This window comes from Passer montanus, unplaced genomic scaffold, assembly GCF_014805655.1.
Source record: "Passer montanus isolate IOZ18808 unplaced genomic scaffold, ASM1480565v1 scaffold2, whole genome shotgun sequence".
Taxonomy (NCBI): domain Eukaryota; kingdom Metazoa; phylum Chordata; class Aves; order Passeriformes; family Passeridae; genus Passer; species Passer montanus.
Window position 1 is genome coordinate 10,366,409 of NW_024366591.1, and position 12,005 is coordinate 10,378,413.

A 12,005-nucleotide genomic window follows, 5' to 3' on the forward strand; every position below is an offset into this window, starting at 1 on the left:
CAATGTGTTTTACCACAGGCCACTCTTTGAAACGTTTTCTAGATATGATAGGGTAGTGTTTAGGGGCTTTCCTTGTACCTTGACATGTAAATCTCTTGAGGATTCAAAGGCTGCAAATATAGCTGTTGGTTTAAATACAGCAGAGTAGGAAGCATTTTCTAAATTCTCTCTTACATGCTTATTCTGCTTGCATTTAAAACATTTAGGAAATTTTGGTTCATAACCATCTCCTTTTTATATTTTAACTGCCTTCCATAAAGGGAAATTTCCTTTCTTTTGCTTCCTGATTCTGGGTGGATTTTTCATTTCCAGCAGTTTCTTTTTCTTTTGGCTTATTGGATCACTTCAAACTGAGAGCAAGACCGGACTAATCAAGAAGTCAGGTTCAGAGAGCCAAAATGAGATTGTCAATGTGATTATTAAAGGGAGTGATGCCAACACATAACACTCATGTCTAAGTGAAGACTTCAATCTGTGAGGAAGTGCTTAGCTATAAGTTTAATTTGTTCTTTAGCTTGGTGTAACCAAATAAATAGACTTATTGAGTTAATTGTCTTTCTAATATAAACCTGACACTGATTTTTGCACTGATTTTAGAGTACAACAATTAAAAACAGGTATGTTTCTTTAGAATTGGTATAAAGGTTTTCTTTATTTTTGTTAATTTCTTTTGATAGCTTTTATTTCCTTTATTTATACTGTGATTTTGTCATCTGCTGCACATTTTTCCCTATCTTGTGAGACTGTTTTTATACATTGTTGTCTCATTCCTGTTACTAACAGGAGACCTTAAATTTGGCATAGAGCTGATTATTCTGCTGCCTGCTTACTGACACTAATATCCATATTTTATTTCCTTCCTTAGTAACATTACTTCTAGAATGTCTGTATTTTCCTCCAAATATCACAATCTTTGCTTTGCCCTCCCCTTCTCTCCCCCTACCCTATAATGCAATTACGTTAGAGAAGCACTGAAATGGATACAAAAATAACTCATTGGCAGCAAGCAAATATCTTTTATTTAAAAGTCTCAGTAATATTATGGTAAAGCCTTGTAACTAAGGCTAGGAGTTTTTTCAGACTTGTGCACTCATAAATCTATGTCAGACCTTATTAGGAGAATGAAAGCATTTGTTGCACACGTTATGTGTGAATTCTAAGCTGAAGTGTTTCTGTAATATGAAAAAATTTAATTTCACAACCTCTACTCCAAGAGTTGACAACTTCATTTTTCAGGAAAATGCTGTCTGCAAAATACCATTGGTAAGGCAACGTTCTAGCTAAATTGCATCATGAGCTTATTAACTCCCATCTAATCATCCAGTCATGGCTGATTAATCACTCCTCCTGGTGCCTTGTTTTATTAAAATCTGTTTTCTGTGCCACTGGCCAGCAAACTGCTGTCTAATTTCATGTGCAGGATAGTCTTTGCTGTGGGTTAAAGTGAAGCCCTTATCCTCTGATCTGAAGGGCTCTGTGAATGAATCATCACATGCAAGTGTCTTGCATGTATGGTTATCCTTCTGTGTTTAAGGGATAGGGAAAATGTGTGTTTCCACACAGAGCTGAAAAGCTTTCCTGTGCTTCTAAGACAGAATGGAGCCTTTTTGGGATAGGAATGAAACTGTAGCTGGTGGATTTTTGAATATTCAAATCACCTATCTCCAACTGTGGAACTCTGAATTCATTAATTACTTTGTATTAGTAAGCAGCAAGATAACATGGAGAGCTGGCAGCTTTGTCATTTTCTCAGCATGGGAGGAGGGCAAAAGTAATTTCATCTCTCATGCCAGCAGAAAGAGGTAACACCTCCCATTTCTTTTAATAAGTGTTCTGTATATTAATGAATAAGCCAAGTTACCAAGGTACTTCCTTAAAAAAAAGTATGAAGATTGGCAGTTAAATGCACTCTTGAAAATTTAAGCTCTCTGATTCACACTACGGTAGCCTAGTTAAATAACCTATTTGAAAGCTAACAGCAGCTGTGAATATGACAGGCTGAAAATGTTTTGAGGTTTTCCAGAAGAACCCCCACATGTAGGAAGGAAGAGTCAGAAATGAACCAGAGGTTTCTTGATGTAACAAACCAGAGCTGCTTTAGTTTCCTATTACTGACCTGAGTTTTCATAATCAAACTTTTGGGCAAAAAGGCCAAGTTATAGCTTTTCATTTCTATCCTTTGAGTTTTTTCATTAGTCTAAGGGTTGGCTACAGGTACCAGTCATACCTCACTGAAATAACAAAATACAGTAATTTTCTTAATAAATTCTTTGAACAAGTCTTTGTCAGATGGTGGCGTGTCATAAAGAGGGACAGAGTTGCTATGTCCAACAACATTAGCTTGTACTTACTGCAAGGTTGTCCATCACAGACTTTTGTGTTTACATGACCCAGGTGCTTCTTACTGCAAGGAAAGAAAGTGACAGAAGGAAGAGGAAGGAGAAGAACAGGATCTCAGTGTTTAGTGCTGTGTGGGTTTTTGTATCATGTAGATGGACGTACATATTTGATACCAGTGGAAAACTTTATAAAAATATGAGCTAGAGTCTTATTCTACTTAAAATATTGACTACACATTTTAGTGATGCCATACTGCAAATAGGAATGGGAAGTAAAACAATGGGGAAAAAAAGCATGGAGCTTTTACAGAGAAACATGTACTCTCCTCCTCAGTGAGCCTTATTTAGCATCAGAAGTGATTGTTAGCAGGCTATTTCAAAAAAGGCACAAAAAGTATATGGCTTGGCTTTGATCAACTGCACTTTGATCAAGTGCAAGTACTGGAAAAGATCAAGAATGGCAGGCACAGTATTTTTGCACTCTTCTTATCCTCAGAATCAAGCGAGGACAGGAATAAAATCAGTATCTATTTCAAATCACAGAATTGTGACACCCAAATACTTCTGGCCTGGCACATGGGCCCTTCTTTAGTGTGTGCACTGTGTTTGGGATGAGGATGTATGGCATGAATTAAAACATTATTTTCCTATAAAAGTTTCCTATTTTGGAGGTAGATAGCAGCAGGTCTTTTTTTTTTTTTGTCCTTACCACGATCCTTGGAGTGCTAATGTGCTCAAAGTTTTCTTTCTAGAGTGATAGTCAGTAAAAAAATTATGCCGGGGGAAGAGAAGTTACTTTGCTTCTACCCCGTAACGTTTTCTGATCTCAGTTACATGCAGAGAAGGAGTTAAAACAAGTAGACATGAAAGCACAGCTCTTTAAGTGTCTTGATTACAAAAGTTTACACTGGAAGGCAACCCTAGGCTGGAAGAGAAGGCATATTGTTAATTAGCTTGTTTAATATTAAATTCAGGAAGTCAAGGTGTTGATGAAGCTAATCAAGTGTTGTAATAGAAGTAAAGAATGCAGTTCCATTTGGAATCTAGTTCAATTCTACTTATTCTCACCTTGCTTATTTTTATTAAAGTTTTAGACAAAGATTTTGCTATATGTTCTCGGTTTCCACAACAGAGAAATAAAAAACAATGCAACTTTAAAAACAAAACTTTGGTTCAGATAAATGAGTTTAAGTGCAAGGGAAGATATAACATCTACTAGTGAATGTTATACGTTTCTTCATTGAGATTTCAGTCACAATCCCATGTGTGGCTCATGGCAATATATTATAATTATCATGGCAGTTCTCATAAATACTTGTAGAGAATGTGATTATCCAGAGGGCAGCTGAGATTCTCTGATACACTGTGAAATAAAATTCCTTAGTATTTTTGTGTGCTGCTCAAGAAGATGAAAGGAAACAGAATACAGAAGCCAGAATTAGGAATGGGAGGTTGTTTTCATGGCTTAAAGTAGCTTACTTTGTAGCTTTTGCACTTGCAATTAATGCCTCTGTATTAGAGGCTATTCAGCACATGTTCTGTGATCTTGCTTTTTGTCAAATTTAAAAAATGAAAAAAACTTTTCATAATGTTGGCAAGAACCCTCTTTATTTCTCTGCAGTTCATGGCTCCTTATGGCAAGAGTAAGTATGGTTATCAGAATAGCATTCCTGCTCTTTTAACTGGCTTTCATGTGTGGTTAGTGTAGTTCCGGGTATCTGCAGTGCTTGGGAAAAAATGATGAAAAAAACAGCTTTCCAGTTTGGATTAAATGCATTTAAAATTAAAGCTTGACTGAAAATATTTGAGCTCTGATGTGCCCCTGAAGAGAAGTCAACAAGTGCAGATCACTCTGAGGTTTCTGGATTAGCATAGCAGTAAATTATTGGGTTGTGGCTGTATGTTCTTCTTGCTAGAGCTACCTTAAAGGGAAGTATTAAGACTGTAGTGTGGTGCTCTCTTCTAGTTCAAGGAGGGAGATTATTTCATCATTCTAAATGCTGTCTTTGATATTTTGCTTGATTCTTAGAACAAAACTTGGAATCCCTGGGTTTATTTTATAGCACTACTTGTGTATTTTAGATAGACCCAGATATATGGGTGCTGTACCATTTTATTATCCACTGCTCTCCAGTTTCAAGTGTCAAAATTTTTACTCATTAACTTAGGTTGATGGCTACTTGCTGGCAGTAGACAGTGAAATAATTATTTTGTGTTCAAATAGTAGCTTTCAGTAAAATAATTATTGTAGTATAAGTAGTTCAGAATCACTAAATAAATTCCAGAGGTGATATATTCTTCAGTCTTTTGCTAAATCTGATGTTCTCATGGCAAGATAATAATTTCTGTTCTCAGAATTGTCATATGGAAATGTACTCACTAAATTATGAAATCCAGTGTTAGATAGGGTCATGTTCTTTTTTTTTTGTTTTTCCTCAGAAAATATTTGACTACCCAGGTACACAAGGAAAGAATATTTTAAAGTAGCACACTGTCTTTGAGGTATATATGTTTTAATATGGATCCTGCATCCTCTGCTGAAGAAAGTGTTGTAAATCCTGATAATCTTTGGGTAAGAGAAGAGAATAAAGAAGAGAAAAAAAATCAGTATACATAACTAAACATTTTATTTTTCCAAAAAATGTGACTTAGTGGTCAGGAGAGAAAATTAGCTGGATGAAAAAAAGTTATTGAATTCCAGGGATCTGCATTTTTTTTCCTGACTAGGCAAAAATTCCTGTGCTTTATGAAAGAAATGATTGTACTGTTCTTTTGGACTGTGTTTAATGTAATGTATGATTGAAATGAAGCAGTTACTCTGAGATTCCACAGTAAGCGGTAACTTTGGAAGTGACTGCCAGTCCCTGCCTACCATGTCCCCAGCCCTTCCTGAATTTTAAACCTTCCTAGACTAGTTGAAAGATCTACACCTCCTAACAGGTGAACAACTCAGCAAAGCCTGAGTTATTTATGGTAAGAACAGGTAATTTCAAGTCCAAGAACATTAAGCACTCCACAAGAGAGGTAATAAAATGTTGTCTGGTAGAAGAGAATGTTAGAATTTGTTTGCTTGTTTGTTCACTCTCTGGTGTGTATGTGGATTTTTTGTTTGTTTTGTTAGGTTTTTAATTTGTTTTTTTCAGTTCTCCCCTTGGATTAATGACCAATGCATATATAGCAACAGAAGCTTTGAATCTTAGTGTTTCCTGAATTTGGATGGGTGCTGGGAAATCCATGGGAAAAGGGTTTCTGTGGCTTCTAGTTTTGAAGACAGACAAAAGATGGAGGTGTCAGTGTGAAGCAGGATCTGTATTTAGATGTGCTGTGAAGCATTTGCTTGCTTATTTTCTGAATCATAGCTTAGATACATGTGCTAGACTGAGATATCAACCGTTTCATCTCTGTTTATGTGAGCTTTACATTTATTTTATCTATATTAAGACAATTACTCTTGGATATGAGTAATCTTATTTATTTTTAGCTTTACTTAATCTGTATTCCTAGAATTTTCAGATGGGTAAATATAATATTCTAGCATTCTTAAGTCTTTTTCCTCCCTCAAATGGGATACAAAATGTCCAGGTCACAAGTCTTCCAGAATGGATTCCAAAAGCAGACAAAATTTTATCTTCATATGCTACACAAAAAAGTCTTAGAATTTGTGACAAAGTGGTCTGTAAGAAAGAAATGTCTTCTTGTGGCTTGAGTCACTCAAAGGTCTCTCCCACAGATGAGACGAGAGCACAGAAGGGCCTGGGAGGGCTCTGATGAAGTTCACAGCAGAAAGCCTATAACTTAGAGCTGTAATTATATGTGGAGGATCTTACTGTGCTGTGCACTGTACCAAACTTTCAGAATCAGATCTCTTTGGATAAATACATAGTCATTCCCATGTGGGTTTCAAACTCTGTACGGTTTGACAAGTGTACATGCAGCGTTCAAGCGGCTGTCCTGAGAGACATTCTAGTTAAACATTAATATACCAATGCAGAATTAGTGTGTGCAGTGTATAAATACTTGGAAAATATTGCTCATGACTCATGTAGCTATCTGGTGTTCATTAAAATAAAGTAAGTGGACAATCCAGCAATTATAAGACAATTAATTATAAAACTGTTTATGGCTGTTGAGCTTTGAGTGGGTTCTCTGCTAACAGTTGAGGCTGCTTGTTCACTTACACTTTGGGACAGCAATTTCTTCTCAGAGCAGAGCAATAAAGCATGCATCACCTCTTTCTAGCATTGTCACACAGTCAAATGGCTTGCAGTGCTGTTTTCAGTGAGTATAAAATTTTAACAAAACAAAGGATGTATGCAAATGCAGTGCTGTTTTCAGTGAGTATAAAATTTTAACAAAACAAAGGATGTATCAAAGGCAAGGTAATAAAAGAAATCCTTGTACATAAATCTAACTTGGCTATTTCTTACTCTTTAAGACAGTGTAGTTGCATTTAGATTTAAATAATTGCTTACTTTTATAACTTGCCAACATTTTATCAAATAATTTCTTATCTTGTATCTGTTTTAATACATTTAGCTGTTTTTTAGGAAGCATTTGTTCAGCTGTGGTTGATAACAAAAGTCACAGTAAGGATTGCTAAGAAAATAAATAACAGCAAATCAGAATTTTGTGTAGCACTGAACAAAAACATAAAGCTGCTCTTTAATTGAAATGTATATTAAAAGGAAAAAAGTTTACTTTCAATTGAGCTATTTTAACAGATGAGAACTAAATACATTGCCTTTTATTACAGTAATTTCACAAGCAAGTTGACATCCATACTGGTTTTGAAAATTGCTCCTGCTTTGCACTAAGCTATCTTAAATTATTAAACTTGTATGTGGCATCTGCTAACAAAAGGTCAATAAGTGAATGCAATAAAACCACTGAAGGCATGATATTCTGCACCATTTTCTGTGCAAAGGCCAGAGACCAATTTACTACAGATATACTGCTTTTAGTGCCAACTAAGTATTTAATAGGTAGTGGCATACTATCTGTTCTAGTAGCTGAATTGTGTTCTAGTAGATATTCTCAATCCTTTCTGAGACTGTAAGATAGTCCAAAGAGTTTTTACAGAGAATAATTTAAAATCTGTTTCCTTAATGAGTCCTGAAACAGTTTTGTGAATATAAAACCTTAAGCTTTTGGAGTTATTTTCACTTTCCCTATAGAAGAAATGGATTACATTTTCATTGTGCTGTTCTCTGTTCTTATGCAAGATATTCTCATATGCTGCAGGTTGTAGGGTCAGGGTTTGACAGGTACTCCTAATTTTTACTTTAATATTACAGCATTCTTTAAAATGGCAAACCATGAATGGTTTGCAATGAAACCTTTTCAAGTGAGTGATGTTCACAAATGGCAGAGCTTTACTCAAGAGGAAATGGAGAGATGATTTGTAGGATACTGTGTTCTGCATTTTTGACTGGTTGGTACAGAATACAATGTGGAAATAGTTCAGCATCAGTCTTCCTTTGCTGCCTATTATCTGATTTTAGATGGACATTTTTGAGTTCTAGAATTTGAAGTGCTTTGCACAAAATAAAGACAGAAAGTGAGGTGTTGGCATGTTGAAGTGAAGATGCCAGGAGAATATCTTCATTACTAGAAGCTATAGAATACATTTTCTTTTATACTAGATACATTTCTGAAAGTATGAAATGTTAACTTCAAAATAGACTTTGATATGCTGTATTTAAGGAAAGAGATTTACTGATTTCTTGCTTTTTCTTTCTACAGCTAGTTGATGTGGAAAAATGGGTATGTGATTCTGTCTTTTATTCACTTGATCCCAAATGTTTCATGTTGCCACTGAGTCTAACCTGTCTGTTTTGATACCCTGTGTGTTCATGACCCTTCAACTTGCACGGCTCAAAAAAACCTAAAAAAGAGGTGAATATATGGTCACTCCTGAATTGTCCTACCAAATTTCATGTTATCACAGTGACTTTTATCTCTTTAAATTTGATCACAGAATCCCGTAATATAAATGTATGATTATGTCCTTTCAGTTTTGAGCCCTGCTGTCTAATGTTATAACTCCATTCTGTAACCTACCCTGTCTTTTCCAGTATAGACACTGTAATCTTAGACTGCATGACAGTAAGATAGTTAATACTGATAAATAATGTGTGATGTTGTGTGTAGCTGCAAATACACAAAATATATTTAGTGATGTAGAACAGCTGCTACAGAATAAAAACAATATTTCCTAGATCTTAGCAAATAAAGCACAGTTCTCTGCTTAATGTGTTGTTAAGACCTTTCCTAATGTGTCTGTGTATACCATACATATTTGTTTGGGCATCTGATACGACTCCCCTCTGTGGGACATATTTATGTATGTTTTTCTTCAATGTAATCTCTAACACCAGTGTTATGTGAGAGTTAGTGGTTGTAAAATGTGTGTAGAATTGTTTGTTCACCTTCAAAATATTTGAGGCCTCTCTGAAAGCTTGGACCATAATAGGTATCCTTGGTTTCATAACACTCTGATTGGGCTCCACATGAACAGAGACACCCTCAGGTGTCCTCTGAAATATGGCCAATAACATAACTATAGCACTGGTCTCATTTTATTTCAGCCAGAAATTTCAGAATTTAAATCTGTGATTATTGCATCTTTATAGTAAGTAGTAACTCAAGTTAGAGCTTGCCTGAGACTCCTGTAGGTAAGTACATTATTTAAATAGTAGCTTAGGCTTTTCAACACTGTTTCTACTGTACTCGAAAATATCTGTCATGTCACATACATAGGTAGATGTTTATAATATTTATTAAACAATAACTTCAATTAAGTATTATTTTTTGCTAATTGTATCAGTATGAAGCATTATCCATATTCTGTGGATCTGGTGTTTGTGACAACCATCAATTGATTTTAAGTGTTTTTAAGACATACTGATGGTCAGGTTATCTTTTCATTTTGTCCAGTTTATAATTATGATTGAGAAAGCTTGGTTATACATCTTTAGAGTCTGTTGCTTTATTCCTATGAAAAATTTTACTACAAAGAGGAAAAACAACAATAAAAAGCATGTTCAGTACTATACAGACACCGCTTCTCATACTCCACAACACATCAAATATTATATGCCAGAATTTCATTGGTGACACTGACATAGCTTATTTTGAAGCATTCATAATCTCTTCATGGAAAATGTAGTATTACTTGCATAAATAGAAATCAAATCTGCTGTTTTGGAGGTTTGTTTTTGTTTTTTTGGTGTTTTTTTTTTTTTTTTTTTTTTTAAATTCATAAGTTGGCAACATCAAAATCTTGGTTCAGAAAGACTGCTTCATCAACATGTGTTAAACCGTTTTTAATAGAACTGGTTCCCATGAGAGCAAAGCTAAATGTGTCATTCCAAGTTAAATTAGGTAAAGAATTTTTCCAATAGACTGATTCGATAATCCAGACAACCTCTCTGATGGGGGTGGAGTGCATACTGGCTTTATTTCATACGTAAAATTATTCTCTCTCAGATGAAGCTCCACTCCGGCCTGTAAAGGAGCTTTTAACTCCCTCTGTAGCTCCAGAGTGTTACCAGAGGTCTTATGGTGGACTGGAGGTGCAGTGAATTAATGCAGTAGAGAGCTGGCTGCTGTAAAGCTGCATGCTCACTGGGGCAGACACCTCACTCTAACACATGCATTTCTTGCTAAGCCATTTCCCAGCACAGAGCACACAAGGTTAATGCAAGTGTGTTTGGTTATATCCGTCTGTGGAAACCTTAAAGCCCAAGCCCAGAGAGAAGCTTCATGTCAAATTAATGAGCAAATTAGTAACTGAACCTTGCTGTAAGCAGTTTCATGCTGTTCAAAGGATAAGCTAAAGTCATTAACTTCGGAGCTGTTCTAGCCTGTGAAGTGTACTAACCAAAGTTTTAGAAGAAATTACTCCAGTTCCTGTGTACTTCTGTCAAATAACTATAATTCTTCTTGTGATTTTGTTCCAAAATCTTTATTCCATTGAAGGGATGTGCTCTCAGCTGAAGCTGGGTACAAATTAAATGGCTTTAAGGTACTTGTTGAACTCTTGGCTTCATCCTTTTGTCTCTGAGCAGGTATGGGTGCGAAGGCTTGTAGATCTGCTTCAGTGCAGAATCAAGCAGATTAAAGACATCTTGCCCAATGTAAAACCTATGGGAAGTAAGACATCCTGGTTCCCATTTCATATCTGAAACTGGCCTTTCTGCTTTTTATAAAACTGCCAAGGTGGGGAACCCCCAGTATTTGATCAAAGGGATTTATTAAATTTGAACCAAAATTTAGAAGACCCTGAATGTACTTTCTTCACGGAGAAAATAACAGTAATGCAGTAAGATGAAACTGAATACCACATAGTGAAAGGAATTTCTTTAATCTCCCTGACATTTTTTTCTTTAATGTATTTATGAAATAAGGGAAATAAAGTGTCTTTTTCTGTGAATTAGCAATGTGCTTGTAAATTTGTGATATCAAGGGAGGTGTTGTATACTTGCATACAACAGGACTGATGTACTCATAAAAGCACCTGAATGTCTGCCTTGGCTTTCAGAATAACTGCTAAGCTCTACAGCAGTGTAAAGATAAGAAATTTTCTTGGGTATCTTTGGTGATGTAATAATTTGGCCTTTTTTATACATTTGACTACATCTAGTTGTAAATTATTGTGGAAATTTGGCATTAAGGGCCATCCAGATCTATTGTTTTCAGGAGGGATTACTCTGAAGAGGTTTTTACTTGAAAGGAAATGAAGTGTGTTGTTTCTTAACTTCAGAGTGCAAGGTACAAGAATTTCCATGTTTACCCTGGCTGATGGCAAAGCTATGCGGATTATAACATTGCAGGATTGTCTTCAGTTTTTAAGACAGAGAAACATCTGCTGAGGGTAATGGTAATTTTTTTTCTCTTTGCATCAAGTAGTAACTATGTTAGCTCAGTTTTATGCCACTAGTGAAGCTAATTTTCAGTTTCTTTGGAGAAAAGAAACTTGCAGAGTAAGAAAACACACTTTAGACACTTTTCAAAATAATTGCTTTCATTACAGAGACTTCTAAGCTGAGAAGCAGTGAATAAATTCTCACTTTGATAGTGTGGACTGGATAAATATAACAAATGGAATTTGTCTGGTGGAAACAACCTAGGGTTCTTGTGGAGATTGGAGTGAGCCACAAAACAAGGCTTCATCATGAGAAATGATTCAAGTAATACATCTTCAGTTCTATTAAAGTAATTGATTGCACATCAGTACTTTATAATCAGTATGATTTTCAAGCATTAAATGAATTATACAAGGACATTTTTATAGTATAATTTCTTGCTCACACTTAGTTAATTTGCTTAAATATAGATTGATTTTTCATATTGCTTTGGGAAAATACATTTGTGCACAAATATTTAATCCTCAAATATAAAGAATTTGCATTCAAATTTTAGATGTAACAGACTGCAGAGGTGGCTCAATGTAGGGAGTAATATGAGCAGTGTTAACAGAGTTTCATATGCTGAGAGCTCAGTTCTAATACACGTCTTGAAGGAAAATGTGAGATAATACTGTATGATGTTAAAGTGAACAGGAATATCAAAATGGAGTGACTATGGAAATGCTTCTTAAAATGTCACACCTACAGTGATAGTTTCAACCACATCTGTAATTACATCCTTAGTGTATTGTATATT

At 35.3% G+C, this 12,005-nt stretch overlaps 1 protein-coding gene across 10 annotated transcripts in view; it reads left to right on the top strand.

Moving 5' to 3' along the window:
- RYR2 (ryanodine receptor 2) overlaps nt 1-12,005 on the top strand; it is a 386,098-nt gene that overhangs the window by 130,159 nt on the left and 243,934 nt on the right. For 8 of the 10 annotated variants that reach the window (XM_039706867.1, XM_039706870.1, XM_039706871.1 and 5 more), the window contains exon 4: nt 8,082-8,102. The exons of the other annotated variants lie outside the window; for them this stretch is intronic. In XM_039706867.1, coding sequence (XP_039562801.1) covers nt 8,082-8,102 — 21 coding nt within the window. The remainder of the gene's footprint in view (nt 1-8,081; nt 8,103-12,005) is intronic. 10 annotated transcript variants of the gene reach the window in all.